We start from the raw sequence: 26,180 nt of genomic DNA, 5'->3' as shown, positions 1-26,180 counted from the left end.
AAAGGGACACAATATTCTTCTCTTCTTTCTTCTTTCTATTTTGATTGTGTTTCCAATGACAGGGAAATATACTGGATAACGATCCCACTATAAAACAATCAAAGATTGGAAATCTCACATGTATATCATTAACCTTAAAGTTAAAACCCTCTAAACAGTGAAATTGTCCACTTGAATACAAATGGAATTTTCTCATTTGGGAGTGGGTGGGGGGTGTAGCTGACTCATTGTTCAAATGAAGACATTTGAGTATCTCGTGATGCATGCACCATATCCCCCTGGGATGCTTGAAATCTGAGTTGTGTTCAAACGAAATGAAAGACGCTTTTCTATTACTGCAATAATATACATTATATAATGAAACAATTGAGAATAAATTAATATTCCAGAATACAAAACTGCAGTGGTCCGCGCCCAAAGAAAGATCACAACACAGGTGGTCAATGCAGGGTAGCTAGACCACTCCTAAAGGCAGTTTCTGCAACTCTGTGTTAATACTCTTATCCACCCAGAGGCTACATTCCATCCATTATGTAATCCCATGTGCAAATTGCCTTGTAGGCTGTGTTAACGGCAAAAATTTTGCAATTCCCTGTGCACCAGCTCTAGAAGGATGCACTAATTTAGGGCTGTTCTTCACAATAAAGGTTGTTCATTCAGGCTCTACACATGCAATTGCTCAAAGGATTCTCCCAAAGATCATAATTTGGAAACGTTTCTTCAGGTAAACCAGTTCTGGTCTGGTGGGTTACGACAACATCTTCCACAAAGCTAGCCCATCCCATATATGGATCCCCAAGGGATTTGGACATCAGACCCTTGTCCGGTTTAATGGATTTCTGACGATGACCCATGTACCTACGATATCCTATGATCAATTTGGCGAAGTTTCCTCCGTGTGTCATCACAAATACATCAGACTTCAAGCAGACTAGGAAGTCAAGGGCTGCTAAGCTTGTCACATGCTTCCTGAAACCATCCAATTCTGGTTTTGTAGCTAGTTCCTCTTTTGTAACCTATTACAGATCCCAAAATATAATTTTAATCAATATAAAATCACGCAAATCCTTTCACCTGGTACATTAAAGTATGCTGGGTAAAACATGTCTATAGGATTATTGACACTAATTTAAAGGACAAAAGTGAAAATTCCAGAAACTTTCAGGGGTCTCTTACAGAAAATCCTTCCACCCATGTTTCTTTTAAAAGTGGCCATAGTAGTCAACAAGATTAGCTACAAGTAAATATAATCTGAGAAAGATATAGATAAAGGTTCCTTGATCAGAGTTTACGCAAGTAGCTTACAAGATTTGGGAACATGTTCCTCAGCGGTGCCATGCGGTTCTGTCCACCATAGACCTGTCCAGAAGCAACATATATTTGAGTTTCTTTAGGATAACCCATGGCCCGAAGCAGCACAGCTACTTCACCAGGCTCGAGAGGGCATCGTCCTTCCTTGCGCTTTTGCAGGGCCAATGCCCACAAATGAGCACCATCCTGCCAGCCAAACAAACAGAAAAGAAGATAAATATATCACAAATGCATGGTCACTGTCGGCTTTATAGGGATAATGATCATGAGCTAGGTAACCTTAAACCGGCGAGGCCATTCTTTCTTTCTGTATGCAGCCATGAGAGCTTTCTCTGACCTTGTTCCAACAAAATCACAGAATGATAGACCCACCATTCCCTTCTCAAATCTCAGGTGAAGAGCCCTAGTTTGACAAAACATTTTAAGCTCCATTATAAATCAGAAGAAACGATACAGCATGTTTAACAGCAGTTACAAGTACAATAACTCACATGAAAGGATTTGAACTACCAGTGCGGTTTCTCATCCTTGAAACAAGTTGATCAGCCATCTGCTCAATCTCAGGAAGGAACTTCAGAGCATGATAGTTGACCCTGCACCTCAGCCTGTTTATCTCTGGAGGAACATTGTCATACCTGAATGATACAGCGAGTAGTTTATCAGGTCAATACCAGTTAAAGGAAAATCAGGACAATTAGAGGAGTATGGAAATCTAGTTACCCAAGTCGATCGACAAAAGGTTTTAAAGACATTATCTTCTTCTCCTTGATGCGTAGTAAAACATTATCTATGTAGAAGTCTGCTGAAGCGTACTTGGGAATGTTCTTGACTGTACGCCTGGCAGGCATTGTACAAGTTTTAGAAACACAAATGCAAAACGTAACACACTGTTATAAATGAAATAGCAACTATATTCTCATGTTCAGCAACTACTTGGAACAATAAAAATGTTCCTCCTATAAGAATGTAATCTAAGATTGCAAACTTCATCCTATTAGAATGTTTTACACAATGAAGACAAATAATAATTCAACAATCTTGCTTCCCATCTTGTCCTTCATGAAGCAATAAAAGATCTATCAGACAGCGCTGATGGGGTTTCTATATCGTTAGAAAATAAAAGGGCTTTCAGCACAAAGTTGACAAGGTATAACATATTTGATACAAGTGGGCGTTTGGATATAAGAATTGTAAAATTCCAAAAAAAAAGTGAAAAAATTTTTCAAGTGAAAATGGTATTTGAAAATTAGAGTTGTGTTTGGACATGAATATAATTTTGGGTTGTTTTTGAAGTTTTGTGAGTAATCTGAGTGAATTTTGAAAAATAGCTTTTTGGAGTTTTTCAAAAATTCGAAAAATTCCAAATTGCATCTTCAAGTGAAAATTGAAAATTTTATGAAAAAATACTGATTTCGAAAAAAAGTGAAAATTTTTTGAAAAAAAGGGAAAAATTTCTTATGTCCAAACGGGCTCTAAATGTGACGGATGAATTTTGGCTAGAGCTTGAAATTTGATAAAATTACAAGTAGGGCAAAATGTTGTAACATTAGTGCAGTAATATGGTTCATGTAAGATGAGTTTGCGTATCTGACATCTGTTTAAATCAATTACCGATAAATGTAAGATTAAACACCAACAATTATAGTGTACACTAACCATGAAGTGCTCTCTCTCTCTCACACACACATGTAAGACTAAACACCAACAATTATAGTGTACAACTAACCATGACGGCATGAAGCCTATTAACTCTCTCTCTCACACAGAATTACATCGTATCAAGAAATCAAAAACTAAAGAAGCCATTTGTGTCATCCCTTGTCATCCTATTACCTACCCCTTCCTGAGAACGGCTTTATTTCAAGAAATCAAATCCTAAAGAAGCCATATGTTTCGACTCCTTGTAATCTAGCCTATCCAATCAATAACTAAAGAAGCCATATATATCATTCATTGACATCTTGTTATACAGCGTATCTTACACTTCCGCAACTCAATTGGGCTCTTGTGAAATTATTTGTTTTTTTATTTATTCATTAATGCAATTATGAAGGCTATTCACAATCTCCCGTCAAGCCCATCCAAATATCTATTCAAACATCTATTATTTCTTTACTTGGAAAGTATTAATGAGACAAGTAATAGCTCTTTTATTTCCTTTTGATTCTCGGTACCTTGAAATATCCTCCTATTTTTACATTCAATGTCATCAGAAAAAAACACAGTGACTAGTTGTCCATGCTGCTTTCAACTCAGTCCTAGGCTTATTCTCCAACTTGCCAATGCCTAACACAGTCTTCAAGTGTGTCCAAACGATATCAGGTAAAGGAGCACGGTACCGCCCAAAGCTGTGAGGCCACTCTAGAGTTCTCGTGTGATTTATGGTATCAACAAAGCTGATTCATGAGGCCGAGTCCATTTTGGTCATTCTCCTCGTCACTTTGTCTCTTAGACTTCGGCGTAACTGAGATAATTCTAGAAAATCTTGACACAAATCCTGTAGCTGTGGTACCACGGCGATTAGAGAATTTTTTGCTGGGAATAATTACTAATTCGATTTCTCATGGAGAGGCGGATTCTCTTTCTAGAGGCCGTACTAAGGAGCCACGCACTTGAGATCGCACCCAATACATGCAACCATTAAAGCAACATCGATGTTTAACTTGTTACATATACTCTTCACTTACACTAACATACAAATGCCAAATCAAGTGGGTTTTCAAAAGGTACAAGTATTTATATGGAAAGGATCGTTCGAAAACAAAAATCAACTAGAAACCGAATACATCACTATCAGATCCAAATCCATATTCAGTATTTCCTACCTAAGTCAATGTAACATTAGAACTACATCACAATAAAGGCGGCTGGGGATTTTTTATGAGGTAAACTTGAATTTGTAGAGCACCATGTTGATTAAATTTGTCAGGGAATTCATACTTAGGACTAGTTTGAAAAACTATACTTAGAACTGCTACCATGAAAATGAAACTAGCAGCCAAAAATTTAAATGTAAACAAGCAAGGGACCATACCTTATGCTTGTGAACAGCTCTGATTTGTCAGTAAACCACTCTGGGATATCTCGAACAATCCGCACATCATCCTTCAGATAGTTAATAAAATGATCTACATCAAAAATGTCCTCAAATTTCCTGCAAATATTGTTAACTCGTATCAAGAATAATCAATGTCTTACAAATCTTTTGGACAATTCTCACAAAACAATGATTTTTACTCTGGAATGCTTTTTTGCAACAAGTAACTGAATACAATAACCATAAACGTCAATTTTAAATTATATGCAGTTTGACTAAAATCTCGCTATGGCGCAATATAAAATATTTACAACATCCCATCCTTATGAGCAAAGAATAGCTGCTTCAGTCAAATTTCCCTTACGTTTGGTCTTTCCATATCTGATCTTGCTTTAATACTGGCAAAATAAGGGTAGCATTCATAATTTTGGCCACTGCAACAGCATTGCATATCTGCAAAGAAATACACGACTGATCAAAGGGGTACAAATCCTTTGAAAAACACAACAGATTTCATAGATCTACAGATAACCTAGCAATTACAATAGACAGTTTTCAATACATTAACCGACTTGCAAAATAAGAAAAATTAAAACTTAACAGAGACAAATATATAAAGATGGCAGACAAAAGCATAGCATAAGACGTGAACCATACAGCGATCCTTTGCTGGTTTAGACCACCCTCAGCGTGTATGAATATATAACCGTTTGTTGCGTTCTCAGATGGAATATCTGCAAATACCAAGCTATATCACTATTTTGCAAACGAGGAAGAAAAAGGATAAGTGATCAGTTATTCGATTTGGACAAAGTATTCCAACAAGCGCAAGAGGTTTGTAGCCATCAATGATACATCTAACCCAAAGAGAGGTTTGATGAATAAATTTTGGCAAACAAGAGAGTATCAGGCAGAAACCTGTTACACAATTTTTTTCAACTTCTTAAGTAATGCTACCAGTTTCATGAATAGGCAAACCAACTCAGCTTTCCCACTTCTCAATGACACACGACATTCCAAAGCCTATTCGTAGAGTTCCACACCTTTGTATCAAGAATGACCTGCTAATTTACTCTACTCTAAATAGCTGTAATTCATTATAAGAGTTTAGGTGGGAAACAACTAGCATTTCCAGGCTCCAGAATGTAATGATCTAAAGAGAAAAACATAAATGGAAGGCGAGAAGACGAAAAAAGTGCAGATAGATTACTTATACCAAAAAGACATAGATAGATTACTTATACCAAAAAGACATAGATACTACAAAATTTAAAGAAAATTACACAAATACATAAGAGAAACCAAAATAGCAAATAGTACTAATGGACGCCTTAGAAAGATATTATATGCTTATAAAAAAGATAAGACGTTATAGCAATAATGGATAATTAGTTGAGAACACTCTTAACAAAGCAGAGGCGCACATCCAACGATGGGATTATACACAAGATAAGCACTGCTTACAATTTCAATAGATCATGCTGTCTTTTAAATTTGGGCTTTCTGGGTTAGTTGTTACAAGGGACTGTAGAATGTTGTCCAACCTAGGATCCTGAACATCAACCACCAACATAGACTAAAGAAGCTGTCATGCACAATGTTTCCACATTATGCTCCTCAAAGTGTTCAATACAAGACGCTCCCAGGGGTTAGCTTAATTGGCAAAGGTTGAGCGACTTGTGTCTTAGGTCACAGGTTCGAGCCCTGCGAAGCAAACTAACTCTAGCATTTAAGTGGAGAAGGGTAGAGGCGTGGGCTCATCATTCGAGAGTTTCAAAGGCTGCAGTTGGCCCAAAGGGTCAGCTCCAGACGAATTTCTCGGTCATAAAAAAAGTGTTCAATATGAGACAAAAGAAACGGCTTAGGATCCAACTCAATACCAAAACAATAAGGAATAAGCAGGAGCGCTGCGTTTGAAAAGACATGACAAATTGACAAGGGCAGTGCTAGAATACCTTTCAGAAAATGATGCTAGAGGAACTTCCCCTTTCATCAGTGTGAAAGGAAAATGAAAAGCTCACCACTGAGTGCAGTAAAAGCAGAAGGATTCTGCATTTTGTGTAACCACTAATATTAAAATTTGAACACAAAATGGATTGTGAAAAAGCTAATGCTGGTAAGGGCACGGTACAAGGAGGACTTTAGAGCATGGCAAGCAGTTCAAATCACATAGAAAGAAGTGAAACTGGAAGGAAAGGGCTTCCAGCCCAAGAGAAATTTTTTGAAGAAATTGGACCATTTATTAAGATGTCGGGAAGGAGACGGAGGAGTAACTCTTGTTTGAAGACAAAAGAATAGTTGCACGTTAAGGAGTTCAAGATCCAGTATTGGAGGGAGGGATTTTTTTTATAACTGAGAAATCCCTGAAGGCCAGTAGCGCACGGTTAGAAATTCAATGGATAATAGGCCTGCCCCTCTATCCTTCTCCGTTGGAGGGAGGAATATTGCATTATAAACATTTGAATCCATGTGATTTTTAAGAAGAAGGATCTCTCAAAGCTTTACAAGCAGCCCCTCTCTTTTCGGCGGGTTGTTAACAATAGTATTTGAAATCTCACTTACTAACCAAAGGAGGAAGGTTCAACTCATGCACATATCAGCCACAATTTCACTAACCAATATTTTCACACTTAACTCTCTATTAAATCTCTGAATTACCATTGGAGGAACTTTTACTTCTGTCTACTCTTAAAGTTTGATAACTTCTCTGATCACTCCATGAACATCTTAGAAGAGGACTCGTCAAAGTCTAATCCAATTGGCCTAACAAATCAAATTATTAACAACAAAAATAAATTAAATTAGTAACGGCAATATTCTTCAATTGCATAAGATGACACAACTTGCCATTTCTGAACGAAGTTCACCTTTTAGGTTGCATACCTTGTTCTTTTGTCCATTTCAATAATTAAATGACATTTCGGTTCAAACAAGAACATCTGCCACTTTACCTTGCTCTCACTTAAATATCAGGCTTCAGTCAGTTGCAAGGTTCGTCCAATATATTGTTTTTTCTTTTTATCTTTTAAAAGATATTTGTACCTTATACATAAAAGTCGGAGTGTAAACCTAAAAGATCCTTTTCCCTCCTTTTTCCTTGCACCATCACCTCCAGGAAGAGGGGAAAATATGAGGTAACTCCTCTAAACTCATAAACCTAAACAAGAAAGGAGTATATGTACCAAATTCCCCGACCGGAAGATATGACAAGGCAAACATACAGATCTAGATTTAAAGAGCATAAGAATACCTGATATCAGTCCCTCACGTCGCTCCGCACAAGGCTTCCATGAGGTTGTTGATGAATAAGGATTCTCCCACAAGGAAGGAGACTCTTTCACCTGATTAAAGTAGACAGATTGGACGTTGACTATATTAGGATGTAGTAGCAGACAACAAGTAACTCTTTCAAGAACTCACCCGTGGACACTGAAGAGTTATACCATCCTTCTTGCACAAATATGGGGCATTCTACAAAGAAAAATAACATAAACAATGCTTTAAAAACTGAAATTGCTAGAATCAAAGAACATTAAATAGGAAAGTACATCACACATTCTCTCAACAATATTTAGTTTAACCAAATCAAAAAGACATCGTAGCAACTGCACAAAACAATTAATAGTCCCGATGACGAACTCTTTAATCTAGAAAAGCACTCTATCTAATCTAATTCATATCATAAACCTTCCCTTTTATTTCAGATTATATGCATGAAATCTATAACCTATTTCATACTTATGGGAAAAGATCTATTAATGTGGAAAGAGGTAGCTACGCACGTAACCGTTGACAGCTGAGGCTGAAAACTATGTGCTTCAATTTACGTATAAAAAAGAACTATGAGCTTTAATTATCACCACCCTCAAGAACATCGTTAAAAAGCAAACATCAAAACAGATGAGGGGTAAACTATCCGTAGCCGGAGAAGCATAGCCAATCATCCTCCAAATCCCAGGTTCTTTTAAGTTTAACATTCTCTCATCTTCTGACATGTGATGAAGCTAATGATGGTAAACAAACCAACCGTGAGATAAATACAAGGTTTACTAATAGAGAGCATTCCCAGTATCCAGATTTAGCTGCATCAATCTGGTCACTCCAATATGCACTACTCAGAACAAACTATTATATTAACTACATTTCCATTCCGAAGATAGAACTGTTAATTCCATATGATTTCTCTCCTCTTGATAGGAATACGAGATGTCAAATTTAGCAAATCTAATTTAGGATCTTCAAGTACTTAATATTAACTAATTATTCGTACATATAAAATCAGAAGTAACAAGCTTTTTGTTCATATGATTCAATACCACAAACGAAATCTTTTATATGATGAATGTCAAGGAAGAAAGATGCTTAAACGGTCGATTGATATCAGAGATAATATAAAGCAAACTCCAGCTATATGACATGTTAGTGTTCATATAAGAACAACTATAAAAGATTGGCTCGCAATTACCAAATTATGGAATTACTTAAACATACTATGGAAGTTAAGGTCTTAACTTGACCAATATTCATCCAAAGGAATTCCCCTATTATCTCTAGTCGATGCACATTTTCTCTGGTAAACATTTATTGGACGTCAAAGTCCTAACTTGACCAACAGTGATCAAAATCACTTCCTATTATCTCTAGTCGCTTCAAATTGACTAATCATTAAAAAGTCAGCTGTATGAATTCTCTATCCCATTCCGTTCTATTCAGACTCATTCATTACAATACTGGTAAGTAATTTGTCAATCAAGGCAAAACACGTGTTCTCTAAAATACACACACTTTCGCTATATCTCACGCTTGGTTCCTACCCGAACCTAATGTGAGCCTTATCCAAACTAGAACAGTATATATGACTATGCGTGTGAGAGTGTTTGTTTTGGAATTGATAGAATGAAGGCTTACCAATCGATGAACGACAGAGGAAATGGCGACGAGGAGCGAAAGTATGATAAAGACGAGCAGAAAAAGCGAGATCTTTGAATTGTGAGGATGAGACCTCGAGTCATCGGGGAAGAAGAAAGGGAAAAGAGGTTGAAGATATGAAGAGAAGAGTGAACGGAACCGATCTCGAGGATAATAACGGCCACGGTAATCGTCATCGTCATCGTCAACGTTAGGAGCCCCGTTGTTGTCAGGAACCAAAGGAGATGAAGAAGCAACGACGTCGTCTCGCTTCCTAGGTGACGCCGTTACTCGGTTTCCGATCGAGCTTGAGTGGCGTAGCTCCGCCATTGCTCGCTTCGGACTGAACGCCAGTTTGCTTCGCCGGTCGCCGGCGAGCAGTTAACTTTAACAGAGTAAATGAGAATGTTCTAGAATTTGGCTCCGGCAAACGGCGATGGCTCTTGGGTTGTTCAGTTACTGTGTGTGTGTGTGTGAGAGAGAGAGAGAGAGAGAGAGAGAGAGAGAGAGAGAGAGAGAGAGAGAGAGAGAGAGAGAGAGAGAGAGAGAGAGAGAGAGAGAGAGAGAGAGAGAGAGAGAGAGAGAGAGAGAGAGAGAGAGAGAGAGAGAGAGAGAGAGAGAGAGAGAGAGAGAGAGAGAGAGAGAGAGAGAGAGAGAGAGAGAGAGAGAGAGAGAGAGAGAGAGAGAGAGAGAGAGAGAGAGAGAGAGAGAGAGAGAGAGAGAGAGAGAGAGAGAGAGAGAGAGAGAGAGAGAGAGAGAGAGAGAGAGAGAGAGAGAGAGAGAGAGAGAGAGAGAGAGAGAGAGAGAGAGAGAGAGAGAGAGAGAGAGAGAGAGAGAGAGAGAGAGAGAGAGAGAGAGAGAGAGAGAGAGAGAGAGAGAGAGAGAGAGAGAGAGAGAGAGAGAGAGAGAGAGAGAGAGAGAGAGAGAGAGAGAGAGAGAGAGAGAGAGAGAGAGAGAGAGAGAGAGAGAGAGAGAGAGAGAGAGAGAGAGAGAGAGAGAGAGAGAGAGAGAGAGAGAGAGAGAGAGAGAGAGAGAGAGAGAGAAGATCGGTGATCTCTTGCCTTCTTTTTTTCTTTTTCTTTTTTCCAAAACTTCTTACCTTGTTAGAAGAGTGTGTGTTTTGACGGGTAAATGTTTCACATAAAGCCCTTGATATTTAGAAAAGTGAGATCTAACCCCTTAAATGTGGAGAAGTTGCAGAAATGCTCATTTAATCATCTCCATCTGGTTGACCTGTGCCTCAAAAAGAATATAGGCATTTCCTTTGATTTTTTTAATCTAGGTATTTCATTTTAATGACTCGACTTTTGGATCCACATAAAATAAATTTTATGAAACTAGTTTCAAATTCGCTATACCGAGTCATATTGTGAATGATTTCATAAAATACTATAAATATTATCAAAATAAAGATTTCAGTAAATAATGATACCTCAAAGAATAAAGTGCTAGTTTTTGTAAATAATTAATGTTGATTGTTGTATGATGACTTGTTTGTCATAATCGAGATGATTGTATATTATCTAAATCTACGAAGATGAACAATTACATTTTAATTAGATACTTATGTTTTCTTATTTACTTTGATTTATAAATTTACATGCAATGAAGCATATCTCAACTAATACTTTCTTATAGATGATATTCCTGATGTATTTTGTTTTCATCCATTTTGATTTTTTTTGTAATTAAGAATTTTGTTGGTCAGTATTATTATTCCTCTGGATATTGCAATGAAAAATTGGACATATAAGAAAATATGTTGTCACAACCCAAAATTCCAATCCGTCATGATGGCGTCTAACACACCGACTAGGCAAGTCGAAACATAATAACGAAGGCAACATAATAATAAAATTCATAGAAATAGCATAGCCCGAGGTCTCAATACCATAAAAACCGCTAATACAATGTAAATCCCCCCAGAAACTGGTAAGTACGAAGTCATGAGCTACTACAACGGAATACAAGTCTGAAACTGAGCAATAAATACACTGTCTGAACTATAACAACAATATGAAAGGAAAGACAAGTCAAACTGCGACCAAGAATGCAACTCTATCTCGCCTCTAGCAGATAGTCCGAAAAGCAACCTACTGCTGATAGTTGGTCCCCATACCTAGATCTGCATAACTAAGTGCAGAGTGTAGTATGAGTACAACCGACCCAATGTACTCAATAAGTATAGTAAATAAATATGGCAAGGTAAAAGAAGCACAAATTATTAATGATACTAGATATCACCTGTGTAGTTTCATCTTTAATTTTCGGTACAGAACAATATTGAAATCAAATCATCAAGTTTAGCAAAAAAAATATCTATGTGTGTATGTGTACAATTTCTCAAATACTCTGCTCAGACAATATCTTGGCATATAAAGGTGATATGCAGTTAAATCAGATAAATAATCAAGGAAATTTGCAAGTAAATATGAAATGCAAAATCCAACAACACACTGGCCAGATTCCCTCACTTTTCCATATCCGTTCCAAACCACTGATCAGTATTTCCAATATTCGCGTGTACACCATCAAGAGAGAAACACGAGAGGGTGACCCTAGGGGATGGATCTGTATCCACACGCTGCACAGATAACTCATGTGCTAATAATAGAACCCGCACGGACAACTCACATGATGCACGGACAACTCATGTGTCAATAATATCAATATATGTATCCGCACTGACAACTCACGTGCTGCACGGATAACTCACGTGTCAATAACACAATCTGTCCGGTATGGTCACAGGCACAACAACACAATCCGCCTGGCGTGGTCATAGGCCTCCAGTCCAAACATATCATGCAGGAGCAATTTAACAAGTATACATGTATGTGATGAATGAATAACAAATCTCATGCTCCTGAACTGGTATAAATGATATGCTAAGGTGTAGGCATGTGCAAAGTGTGCTATCATAACTCGAATCGGCAATTTTATCACTGAAAAATATTTATTAAGTTTATTAAGGGATTAAACCTCTATGTAGCCTCAAACATAGCTCAAATAGTTCACACAAAATGTTACAAATATGAGAAATATCATAGCTTAAAGCTTAACAGTCAATTATTGGCTTATAAGAGCCCGAGCACATCCCGAACATGAATAAATAATCCCGATGCCCACACATGGGTTCATCCCCATGCATGTGCGCAACCAATAGCACGTAGCTATCACAACACTTCAGGCAACTAGTGCCTCAACCGAGTTTAAATAAGATACTTACCTCAAACCAATTAAATCACTCCGCTAGCAAGCCTTTCCCACACGCATCGACCTTCGAAAGGCTTGAATCTAGCCAAAAATAATGTAATACTAACAATAAAAGCTATAGGAATTGAGTCTAAATGATAAAACTAAGATCTTTAACCAAGGTCAAAAAGTCAACCCAAAAGTCAATCCCGGGCCTATGTCCCGGAATCCAACAAAAGTTATAAAATTCGAACACCCATTCAATAATGAGACCAACCATGCTAAAATTATTCAAATCCGACCTCAAATCGTCTTTCAAATCCCTAAAATTCGGCCTAAGAAGTTTCATCATTTCTCCCCAAATTTTCCAACTCAAATCACTAATTAAATGACAAAAAAATGATGGATTCATGTATAATAGCCAAATTCGAGTTAGAGCCACTTACCCCGATGATTTCCTTAAAAGTCTCTCGAACAATCACCACATTTAGACTCTTTATCAAACATCTAGTGTGCATATCTTTCTACAACCTCCTCCCATGGAATATCTTCACCTAACAACCACCTTCCACACCAATGATTCGCCTCACAACTTCAAATTAGCACATGCATGCCCAACACTTCACTCCCAACCCATAAATGTTATCAATTAATTTATTTTATAATCTCTACAATACCAACACAACCTAGGTTAGGCACTTATGGCTTCCAATCACCATCCCATAAGTCATAACACATATTTCATACATAATTAATCACCATAGATTAGTTAGAGATGGTAGACATACCTCTTGTAGTGAGACTCTTGAAAATCCCAACTTGTAGTGTTCTTGACCAATTTGGGGATTTGAATGGAAATCTATGGATCTTCAAGATTAGTCCTAGTTAGTATAAGTGTTTAGGAGTAGTAATCAACTCAAAATTTCTCCAAAAACATTACCTTGGTTCATGGGAGGGAAGTGTTGGACGGATTCCCCTTGATATGCAAGCCCTAGCTCAAAGAAATGACTTAGTCCCTCTCTCTACCCCACCTTGGGGGTATTTATATGGCTCCTACGTGCGCAGTCGCGCACCTGGGCAAGTTACCGTGCATCTGGCCGTGCACACAAGGCAGAATACCCTCCAATATACGCGGCCGCGCATCTGGGCGCGCATATGGCATAGGTCCGGTAAAATGGCCATAACTTTCTGTAGAAATATCCAAATAACAAACGGTTTGATGCGTTGGAAACTAGACTCAGAGGGCCTTAATTTGATAGTTATGTCACCACCTAAGTCTTTATATTTTGGGAGTTCTATTCATTCAAAGTCGGGTCTTATGCTAATGAAAACATCCTTTCCACTTAATGTATCCAACTTGTTCCACACAAGTTCTTGCCATTCACAAAACTCCTTAGTATGTTCCAACACACCTTAAACACATATTTTCATATCAAAATTATGTAGTTCTATCCCATGGGTCTCCTTTAATACTTGAATACATTATTTTCGAATACCGTTGGCTCACTTTAAAATCTTAAATCATTAGGAATTTGTTTTAACGGGACCTTACATTCTCCCCGGCTTAGGATCATTCGTCCTCGAATGAAGGTCAAAATTCACCATTAGCACCCAATGTGACTCAGTTGCTATAACACCTACCAGCAATTCCAAATTTTTGACTGACTCCCTAAATTTCCAAAAATTTCGCCAGAGTATCCCCTATAATTGGGGCCTATCCACCCGCTAGAGAATCCCAAAACCACCCTAACAACATATTCATAACTCAACAAAGCATCGCAGTATATATCAACAACACTAATCTCAACATTAAGGGCATTACATTAATAGAAGTGGTATTTAGACATAAGTTGCACATATTTAAATCATAACACATAACAAGTACCCTTTTGAACCACAACCATTTGGTTATACAGGCAAGTGAGAATACTTCCTTTACTTTGACGGAGGCAGATCTCAATTTTCGGACTTATCTAATAGGGATGACAACTAGGTGCCTCTTATAAGCCAATTACCCATTAACTTCACCTTCAATAGTTTTCACCGGGACGATAGGCAAAGGATTTCCAACAACCTTCTGGAACCTAGATACATGATGCATCGGGTGCATGGAGGATAACGATGGGAAAACATCATACTCATAGTTTGGCCTATTTCCTTCAATATTCCATAAGGCCTAATGTGACTACACATACTTTACCTTCCTTAACAATTCACCCAATATATTCATAGAGAAAATCTTGAGAATAACTTGTTCACTTTCTTCAACTCTAAATCCCTACGCCGAATACCCAAACTAAACCTTTGGCGACCTCCAACAATTACTCTAAGATGTGCTAGCATACATATGACCATAAAATTTCCTATCCAATATATTTGATCACGGGATGATGCTTCTTCTTTGACATGTTTGAATCTTCAACCCCCGTAGGTTTACTATAAATAGGACCAACGAGGTTCGAGGTTGGGCTGGAATTTTTCAAGAATCCATCAATGTGCTAAGCAACACATTTCAGGAGGTTATATCCTAAGAGACATGAAGGTTACTACCAATAGTGCTTACATAGTTAATCATTGTGATGACATCATTGATTCAACAAATGAGGCATAAAGTTGACTAGTAGGCATTGATAATGTAGGGACCATATTCATGATTCTGAGATTTAAAACAAATGAGTCATTTTAGACATGTTACATATGGGAGGGATGGGAGGGAGGATAAAGACATTAGAATCAGTTATTCTTGGAAGACTAAGAGTCATGAAAATGACATCAACAGTTATTTCATTCCATATATGCCTTGTTCGGCAATAGTAGGCCTCAAAGAGAAATAGCCAAGTACGTGACACCAGTCGCCTCTTGGAATGTAGGAAAAATCAGTTTAACTCGAAATGAGAATATTCTGGCACCCTGAATGTGATATGGGTTTCAAAATACATGTAGTTGCATTACGCTCTTAACATTAACTAACACAAGGAATAAATATGCCACAAGCCCATGCGGATGAAAAATTAAGTTAAACACTTGTGAGATTATTATCATTCAGACAACTTAACCCTTCATAATAGTTGATCCTATATGAGAGGACTAGAGATACAACAAACTTGTCTTTCAAATCAATATGCTCATGATATGTGCTAGAATCTTAAACATCCACCTGAGGTTGGGAGGGAAAGGTCGCGGTAAGGCTACTTAACTTTCAACCACACACAAGGGAAACCATGTAGCTATGACATCTTTATGTTAGGACGAAATCATGTATTGGTTTGAGAGAATGAACACTTTGCTATGAGCTAGACACATTTCTGCCATAATAACTTTCAAGCTGCGATATCAGGCCACTTCATAGGCAACTACAATACTAGAAACAACGTGATCTACTTACTGCGAAAAGATCTAATTGGACACGAAAGTCATACTGAGATGGGCAAACAAAAACATCTACCTATGACAAATTTGTGAAAATCTCAAATTTCTCAGAAACTTTATATAGACAAGTGACCATTTCAATTGACATGTACACATATGATAGGCTCTGAGATATGCTCTTATGTTGTTAGACAGTGAGAAAGGTTTATGATAATATTCACAAAGGAGTATAGTGACTGTTCAAACCATATGAGCCACATATAACAGAGAGAGAAAGAGTGGCTCAAGAAGGATCTCAACACTAGGCTGTTTTACATTGGATTTGATACAACATAGGTAAACTTTATGATGGTGCATGCACAAGCACAAATGAGCAGATGTTATCCATTTGAATAAAAGGTTCTATAAGAAATTCATCAGGTATAGTCTCTTGTTTAGAATTTAGGGAAGCAAGTGGGAAGTATTAGCCTAGGGTTATAACTCAATTCAAGGAAATAATTATAGAGCTCAATCCCACCAGAGGTTGTAAATAAGAGAATTGTGATCAAGAGGCTTCACGAATACTGTGTCTCGTTCAAAGAGTAGGTACATGCAATGTTTTGTGATTCAACATTTTGGTTAAGACTAGATTTATGTAGGCTCTCGATATAGATGTACATATACAACAAGGAAAAGCATGTGGTGTTTAGAATGATATACTAAGGAGTGACTTACTTGGTAACTTTAGATTGATGGGGCAGTGCCTTAATTGATGCCCCTCGACTCCACATCCGTAACATACATTTGTACCATAGTGACATACCCCCGAATGACATCTCCTATACTTCACGCAATGGGGATGAGGTCCACTAAACTGACTCGCCCCACTGACCTGATATTTACCCTTTTTGCATACGTCATAAGCATTTGCATTATCCTTCCTCCAAGCCTTCACGATGGGAGTAACAATCTCTATACCAGTTTGTTGTGTGGGCTTTTGGAATTTCCCAAGCCTACCACCCCTAACACGCTCCTGAGCATACTCACAACACGACACAAAATGTTCCTTCCCGCACATCGGGCAAACCGGAATGGGTGTACCCAACCTAGGGCATTTGTTCTTCTTGTGCCCCCTCTTTCCACAACCAAAACACATTTCAAGAGTCATCCAACATCTCCCCAAATGGCGCTTCTTACAAACCAAACAATCTGGTCCATTGGTACTAACAACCCTCTTTCGTTTCTTAGGTGCCCTCACCACATGATTTGGTGGCGTGGGGACATTAGTAGGAATAAGGACACTTCTCTTAGCAACAAGTTCTTTCAATCCCTCCACGGCTCAACACATTCTCCCAACGAACTCTCGTGCAATCTCCCCCAAATTCAATGCTAAGGTCATTCCCTCATTGCTGCTTCGAACCCGTGGATTACTCATCTGGAAAATGAGACATGACAAAGAAATTAGCTTCCTATCTTGAGCTCTATCGCACGATATGGAGTATCAAAGAAGTGTGAAATTCCTAAATGTCCAAGTAGCCTCCTCATTATAGATATGGTCGACAACACACCGATAAGAAGGACTCTACTAGACACGCTCCGAGACATCCTAGGACACATTAAAACATTAGACTCTGATACTAAGTTGCCCCGACCTTGGGGAGCACGACCGGCGCTCAACCGAGATACCCCGGTCAAGCAAGCATATACAATACCTTCTACCCAAACTCATTCATGAATAAAGAGAATATATATATATATATATATATATATATATATATATATATATATATATATATATATATATATATATATATATATATATATATATATATATATCAACAATTAAACATGAGAGGATTTCATGAACAATTCCAATTCCATCACCAACAGTTACTTCTTTCATTATTCCCAAAATATATATACAAAATTATATTTTGAAATGGGACGTGTGATACAAATACAACATATCTAGTTGACTCTTCCAACACCACCATACAACCAACACTATGTCTACGGAGCCTCTAAGTACAACTGAAGAGTAGTATGAAAGTGCTGGCGACAAGGCCCCGGCTATACCTCAAAACATAAAGTACAACGTCAAATGACATGAAGCCCGGAACAGAGTAGGGCTCACCAAAATCTGCTGAATAGAGAGTAACTGCTAACGAGGATCAAAACCGCCCGCTGACGAATCACATGCATCCATTGAAGATGCAGCGCCACCGGCAAAAGGGACGTTAGTACATATGGATTAGTACTAGTATGAAAACCAAAACACATATTCAAGTACTTAGAAATACAACACGAATATGATGAATCATGGTAACAATAAAAAGCTTAGTTAGTCGTTAAAGCCACAACAAATTTATTAAAAGCTTTCAATAACATTTATAAATTCTTAAGTCGGGGATCCTCTACAACTACCTTTACACAAAGCGGCCCTGCCGCCTCACCCCAATGTATGCGAGTGGAGGTGCAATCACGATACCCTCAACGCTACACAAAGCGGGCCTGCCGCCTCACCCTAATGTATGTGGGTGAAGGTGTTTCACAATACCACAATCCCTACATGAAGCAGCCTTGCCGCCTCACCCCAATATATATGGGTGGAGGTGTATCATAATACCATAATCCCTATACGAAGCGGCCCTGCCGCCTCACCCCAATATATGCGGGTGAAGGTGTATCACAATACCACAATCTCTACACAAAGCGGCCCTGCCGCCTCACCCCAATATATGCGGGTGGAGGTGTATCACAATACCACAACTCTAGATTCCCAAAACGATAATAATTTGTACAAGGGGTTCTCTTCCAATCAACCGTTTGGCACGTTTGGCCTTAGCGAGGGTAGGTTCATAAGGTTTCATCATATGGGAAATAAGTGTTTGATTACATTGATTTCATACAAGGTTTTCTTCCCAAGAAGGGGGTATAACATAATTAAGTCACAATAGAAAATCTTTAACACATCATTCATTCTTGAAATACTTTTTCCCAAAAAGGGCAATACAGAATTTCAACTCATGAACATATAGGAGCTCAAAATACTTTGGAAATACTTACAAAGCATAGCATTAATTAAGACAACCATATTTGGGCATGACCTGAGCACATAAGCTTTTAGGCACATCTATTTTCGAAGTCAATTTTGGACAGTTGAATCAAGGCCTATTTCATAACCTTTCTCATATCATTTTATTTTCTCGACACCATTGGCCACAAGTATAACTATCATTCTTGGCACGTTAGCCACACTTTATATCTCCAACCCATTTCTCTCACTTTCAAGCATCCTTATAGATTATCAATAACAAGGCATTTCTACTCAAGACTTTAAATACATATTTGAGTAACTAACCAAATTAAGGGTCTTAGGCACATATGATTTCTTACACAATTCGACATGCTAGTTTTCATTAGAACCACATTTTCAAATCATAACATATTAATACACAACCCATGCTTAATCACCTTCTCAAATAGTAACTCAACATAACAAGTACATTTGGACTACAAATTGAACGCACATTTGGACTACAAATTGAACGCATATACCTCTTGACACAAGGCTTATTTGGAATAATCAATTTATAATGAGCAACATGGGACTTACAAGGCCGTTGTGGGGTTTAATTAAAAAAAGGGAGTTTAGCCAGCATACCTGGAATTCGCCCCTTAATAATACTACGATGTTCCACCACACTAAACAACTTTAATCTACAACAATGCAACATAATTGTACCAATATTAGCAAGATTCCTATACTTTAAGTCATTTAGACTTTTTATCAAACAAATAGTATGCATATCTTTCAACAACCTCCTCCCATGGAATATCTTCACCTAACAACCACCTTCCACACCAATGATTCACCTCACAACTTCCATTAGCACATGCATGCCCAACACTTCACTCCCAACCCATAAATGTTATCAATTAATTCATTTTACAATATCTACAATACCAACACAACCTAGGTTAGACACTTATGGCTTCCAATCACCATCCCATAAGTCATAACACATATTTCATACATAATTAATCACCATAGATTAGTTAGAGATGGTAGACATACCTCTTGTAGTGAGACTCTTGAAAATCCCAACTTGTAGTGTTCTTGACCAATTTGGGGATTTGAATGGAAATCTATGGATCTTCAAGATTAATCCTAGTTAATATAAGTGTTTAGGAGTAGTAATCAACTCAAAATTTCTTCAAAAACATTACCTTGGTTCATGGGAGGGAAGTGTTGGACGGATTCTCCTTGATATGCAAGCCCTAGCTCAAAGAAATGACTTAGCCCCTCTCTCTACCCAACCTTGAGGGTATTTATAGGGCTCTACGTGCGCGGTCTCACACTTGGGCAAGTGACCGCGCATCTGGCCGCGCACACAAGGAAGAATACCCTCCAATATGCATGGCCACGCAACTTAGCGCGCATATGGCCATAACTTTCTGTAGAAATATCCAAATAACAAACGGTTTGATGAGTTGGAAACTAGACTAAGAGGGCTTTAATTTGATAGGTATATGACCACCTAAGTCTTTATATTGTGTGATTTATATTCGTTTGAAGTCGGGTCTTGTGGTAATGGAAATATCCTTTCCACTTAATGTATCCAACTTATTCCACACAAGTTCTTGCCATTCACAAAACTCCTTAGTATGTTCCAACACACCTTAAACACATATTTTTATTTCAAATGATGTGCTTCTATCACATGGGTCTCCTTTAATACTCGAATACGTTATTCTCGAATACTGTTGGCTCACTTTAAAATCTTAAATCATTAGGAATTTTTTTTTAACGGGGCCTTACATTATTTATCAAAGACTTCTCTAGAAATCCATCCCCTTTAAACTACACACTTTCTTTGTAAGTATTATGTACTAATATATGGTAATTAAAACAATTATTCCTAAATCTAGTCTAAGTCCTATGGAGCTACTTCAGGTCCACAACCACAACGAGAGGATGAGACATTGGGTCTCTCCACGTGGACAAGAAGAGTGGAGAGAAATGCTGACTAATCTAAGTGGAGAATGGGTCAATTGGAAGCTGTCATGGTTAGGAGGGAGGGCAATCCTAAGGACCCATTAAAAATACGTCATTGAGCTGATAGGACTTGAGGGCATCCAACCATACTCACCCATGTGGGTTCTCAGATAGTTCGGGTTGATCCGGATAAGGATAATGCTATATGAGGATGAGTACAACGGACAGATTCCAATACCAAGGATAAGAAGGCTCATATAATAGTGGAACGATCTGGTCACAATGCTGCGGGGTCAAAACTCGAGAGGCACTCCGGAGTATTATGTATGTATCAACTAGGAAAATGAGCTAGCCCGACCAAGTAGAGAGGGTATAGCCTGGCTGGAGCATGCACTGGCTGCTTTGCAAATCTACCATGAGATTCTACCACATTACCTTGTGACTACCTCGATGCACCATCAAGTGGTCCCGGGATCCATTGATCACATGCTGCCACCTGTCGAAGATGATGACCGAGTGGTGGAGTGCATCCAGATAGAGTCTAAGACACAGGCAGAGTAAGATCTAAAGGAAGGGTCTGAGTTCAACAATGACGAAGAGGAGTTTGAAGAATATCCGAAAAAGGATCTGGAGGAAGAACCAAAAGAAGAAGAGTGGATGGGGAATGATTCCGGGGATGGTTACTATAAGTTGGTTGATTTCCCCTTCTTTCCCACTTTGTATCTTTATCTCAGTTTTCTTATTTTCCCTAAGGGCAATTTATTTAAGCCCATGCAGTTCTATAAATGTCAGAAACATGGGTGTAATCTCTGTTCCCACCAATCTCAATCCAAACATTATCAATGAATACAAAACTTACTTCGGATCTGAATGTGTCAAGTCTAATTGTTTGTCAAACATTCGCGATTTAGGCCCACCTCCGGCAATGAGATGTCCCATAAATATTAGGAAGACGCGCTTGCTTGAATACGTGAATTAACTGCTCTATGTGATCTTCAGTTGTATAAATGAAGAAACTGACTTCTGTTTCTTTTTTTTTTTCGTTTCTTACTTTATTATTAATCCAAAAAATAAAGTTGGTTTATGTCGACCTGAAATTGGCAGAACCGCCGTACAACTTAAGATCAAAGGGGAAGATGTCTGCTATAGAAACCCAACCGAACATGATTTGGTCATAGCCGATAGCCCGAGGCGATCGGGAGAGAATGACGATACAAGGAATGATGAACACGTGGCCAGGATGGCACAAGCAATTGAGTCTTTAAGGGAGGAAGTACAACATATGTCACGACCCAAACCGATGGGCCATGATGAGTACCGGAGTCCTACCTGTCAAGCACCCCTAAGCATGCATCTAAGATATAAACATGAATTAAGGGTAGGTCATGAATAACATCTGTCAATAAACTGCTGAATCAGGTGAATAACATACGTGAGTAAAATATGTCCAAAAGACATATATACATATACATGCGGAATACGGTAGGGCAAGCCGGCAAGACTCCTATAGACAACTATATATCCAAAACTGGAAGCTGATAAGGCCACTTACTATCCAACTATACATGACTGTCTACAGACCTCTAATAAAGTGTACAAGTGTATAAAGGACATGACTGGGCCCCATCGTACCCGTATCTACATACCAAAAATAGCGTACCAAAACTAGTAACAACTCTGGATCAAGTGGAGCACATCAACTCTTGCTGATCAAAGATCCTAAAAAGGGGGACCGTGAGCCTGTCTACCTACACCTACGAGTATGAAACGCAGCGTCCCTAGGCAAAAAGGACGTCAGTACGAGTAATGTACCGAGTATGTAAGGCATGAAAATCAGTACATAAAAGACATAAAAGAAACATGGAGTAAAGGAATCCACCTGCAAGTCTAAATAACTTTGTGAATCCTGAAATATTTATAAAGTCATGCATGTGCGTATAAATGTCGTATCATGCATAGGTATATTTGTACATAACATTATCAAGCCTCTAAGGTCATCCCGTCATATCAACTCGGCCTTTGTGGGCGAAATCATCAACATATACCAACTGATCAGGTGGTGGTGCGGATATAACGCCGTAACATTTTCCCATATCCCATATACATATAATATACGCGTATATAACGCTATCTGGTCATGGATCAATGTACATGTATAAATGAATAAAATGCATAAGAAGTAAGTTAATAAGATTTCTCGGAATGTCATAAGATCAATATGCCTTTCGGATAAACTTTATCAATTACGCATTTTTCTGGAGACCCATGAACATAAGATATAATAATAAGACACATGGGAATTCAAGAATATAGGCACCCCTAGTGCTTCTATGAATAGAGACATTTATGAAAGTTGTGCGTTTGCTCGTTTCATTTGTATCATATGAATCATGCCAAAAGGAAAGAAGGGATAACCTTAATATACCTGAGCCGATTCTCTTAACAATCCCTCTAACCCACGTCTTTTGCGAAAAGCACGTAATGGCGGATCGAAGTAGGGAAAAATCCGTATGATATTCTTGAGAAAGATAATACCGTGCTCCCTTAGAATTTCAACTCACGCTGCTTATAGCATTTTGAAGTTTCATATGAATTTTTGGTGAAGTTATATTCGTTACTTAGCAAATCTAGCGTCACACTTTAATGAGATAAGAAGGTCTCTTAAAATTGTAGGGTGTGGCCCCTACTTTTGCGGCTTAGTTTTGCCCAAAGATCCCCTAAATGTACAACCTAGTCTAATGAACCAAGAGTCATTGTTACATAGCCCCTTGCTGCCACGTTAAGGTGAGGTCTCATTTAAGCCTATCCACCAAAATCAATTACTTTGTTAATCTCCTCAATAATTAATCAGTTATTCATATAATTAGGTAATATCTCAAATTACTTAAAATACTAATCACTTTTAACACACTTTATATACCTTAGTATCATGGTCATGTGGTACCTTTTATGGCACTAGTCTATAAATATGGGGTATTATAGTTTCGACCGTATTTTATCCCAAATTGACAAACTTTAATGAATAATCATTCTTTGATTTGTTTGCCCTCTAATCTTCACGACACTCACTTATCACTTGTTACAAATAACATAAATACTTATAACCTCAAAATTAATCTCATTCCCGAGCTTACGTCGATTAACTTACGGCGAAACTTTAACGTATGAAATGCGGGATGTAACATCCTTCCCCCCTTAGAAACATTCGTCCTCGAATGTTTAGCTCCCCAGAAGCTATATAAATTTTGGCAGAGTCGTCTTTGTAACAGTACTTATACCAACCCTTCCCGTAGAAAACTCAATAATTCAATGCCACATAGGACCACAATCATCAATAACGACAATGGCCTCACACGACCAATGACAATAACTAACACAAGAATCTATACACGTACCTTAAGGCTGTGATGTCTCAGTCAGATCCTTTTTTGGAAGAGAAAATAAGTGGGGATACCTAGACTTCATGTCTTCTTCGGCTTCCCAAGTCATTTCTTCCATATTATTATTTCTCTAAAGTACTTTCACCGAAACTACGTATTTAGTCCTCAATCTCCAAACCTGTCTATCTAGTATAGCAATGGGAGTTTCCTCATATGATAGCTGCTCTGTGACCTGAACATCATCGGCTGACATGAATCTGGAAGGATCTCCGATACATTTACGGAGCATAGACACATGAAAGACTGGATGTACAGACTCCAAGTCAGAAGGCAAGTCTAACTCATATGCTACCTGGCCTACCTTGCGTATGATCTTATATGGTCCAATGTACCGAGGGCAAAGTTTTCCTTTCTTACTAAACCTCATAACGCCTTTCATCGGTGATACCTTTAGGAATACCCAGTTGTCAACCTGAAACTCCAAGTCTCATCGTCCATTATCCGCATAAGACTTCTGACGGCTTTGAGCTGCTAATAGCCTTTCCTGTATAAGTCTAATCTTCTCGATTGCCTGTTGTACTAGCTCTGGTCCTACTAACTTAGTTTCCCCAATATCGAATCATCCGATAGTCGACATACGCTTTCATCCGTAAAGAGCTTCGTATGGAGCTGTAACACCCCAGAAAAGTTTGAAGTACTTAAGTATAAAGTCCGGTAAAATTTGCAAAGAAAATAATGTTTCATGGTGCCGTAGAATGAGGCAGTTAATTGGCTCAGTTGGAAGAAACTATGCGGTCGACTATGCGACCGCATAGTAGTTATGCGGACCGCATAGTGACCGCATACACAGACAGTTCTTTTGGCTATTTTGTAACCAACTATGTGACCGATATGCAGTCCGCATATCGGTTATGCGATCGCATACCTTGTTCCGGAGCTCCATTTTTGAGTTTTTAAAACCCGACCCTATTTCGTTAAATACACTCTTTGGGTCATTTTTGAGCTATTATCTGACATTTTAGAGTGAGAGAGGGTGCCCTAGAGTGAGAAGGTGTTCTCCAATATTTGTTCTTCAATTCTTGCTCAAGTTTTGGAAGACTAAGAAGGCAAGCTCACTAGGTCTTCATCCTAGAGGTAAGATTCTATACCCTAAACCCTAATTTCGAAATCATCTGAACATGGGTAATTCGCAAGATAATGTTTGGGCATGAAAGTTGATTATTTTACATGCATGTGATATCAAGGGGTGTAGAAAGATTGTTGAACTAAGTATGGTAAAGATTGGGCTGTGGGATGATGGAATCCTCCATAAAAGGGACCTTGAAACCTTATGCACACCTTATGTTTGATAAGATGCTCAAATGAGCTAGAAACATGATCATCTTCCTAATTGTGGTTCAATTTGTTATATTTCTAAAATATATTGAAGTTGCTAAGAATTCCGGAACGTTTTAGAGTTTAAGGAAGCTCAGTTGAGGTATGTTGGATAAACTCTTCTTTAAGAATTGGAATTCTCGTTATCCTTGCAAGTACCGAGATGTTGATTATAAATCGAGTATTCCGATAAGTTTTGTGATTAAGATATATGTTCAATTCATATTTCAAATGCTCTTTTCATATTGCATTGTAAATTGAGGATGTGTCCCAAACTATGGATTACGTATCCACATGTTATAATTTCTAGTCGTGATTTATGTGAAATTTATTATTCCAAGTTGTGTAGAGATTGCGATTGTGATACACCTCCACCCGCATACATCGGGGTGAGGCGGCATGACCGCTTTGTGTGGGAATTATGGTATAGAGATTGTGATTGTGACACACCTCCACCCGCATATATATTGGGGTGAGGCGGCATGACCGCTTTGGGTTGGGATTATGGTATTGTAGGACTGCACCTCCACCCGCTTACAATGGGGTGAGGCGGTATGACCGCTTTGTGTATGGTTTTGGTATTGTTGTGGCACCACCACCCGCATACATTAGGGTGAGGCAGCACAAC

General features: G+C 38.3%; 1 protein-coding gene across 1 annotated transcript; it reads right to left on the bottom strand.

Annotated features, from left to right (window-relative positions):
• Nucleotides 1-302: 302 nt before the first annotated feature.
• LOC107797010 (protein PECTIC ARABINOGALACTAN SYNTHESIS-RELATED-like) lies at nt 303-10,305 on the bottom strand. The gene is made up of 11 exons (XM_016619842.2): nt 9,257-10,305; nt 7,769-7,819; nt 7,599-7,689; nt 5,006-5,082; nt 4,713-4,801; nt 4,346-4,465; nt 2,032-2,148; nt 1,803-1,946; nt 1,591-1,714; nt 1,306-1,497; nt 303-1,016 (listed from the first exon to the last, which is right to left on the bottom strand). Exons 1-11 carry the CDS (start codon nt 9,584-9,586, stop codon nt 657-659), a joined length of 1,695 nt encoding a protein of 564 aa, XP_016475328.2. The 5' UTR covers nt 9,587-10,305; the 3' UTR covers nt 303-656.
• Nucleotides 10,306-26,180: the final 15,875 nt, after the last annotated feature.

This window comes from Nicotiana tabacum, chromosome 24 (assembly GCF_000715075.1).
Source record: "Nicotiana tabacum cultivar K326 chromosome 24, ASM71507v2, whole genome shotgun sequence".
In the NCBI taxonomy this organism is placed as follows: domain Eukaryota; kingdom Viridiplantae; phylum Streptophyta; class Magnoliopsida; order Solanales; family Solanaceae; genus Nicotiana; species Nicotiana tabacum.
The sequence above is the reverse complement of the archived record's forward strand: the minus strand, read 5'-3'. Positions and strand labels throughout refer to the sequence as shown.

What these genes read in the sequence shown, in the direction of transcription:
- LOC107797010 (XM_016619842.2), bottom strand. Translation starts at nt 9,586, where the DNA reads ATGGCGGAGCTACGCCACTCAAGCTCGATCGGAAACCGAGTAACGGCG. An exon ending in GAGCTGTTCACAAGCATAAG is followed by an intron (nt 2,149 to 4,345) that starts GTATGGTCCCTT and finishes AATGCCTGCCAG; the next exon opens with GCGTACAGTCAAGAACATTC. An exon ending in GGTAGTTCAAATCCTTTCAT is followed by an intron (nt 1,715 to 1,802) that starts GTGAGTTATTGT and finishes TTGTCAAACTAG; the next exon opens with GGCTCTTCACCTGAGATTTG.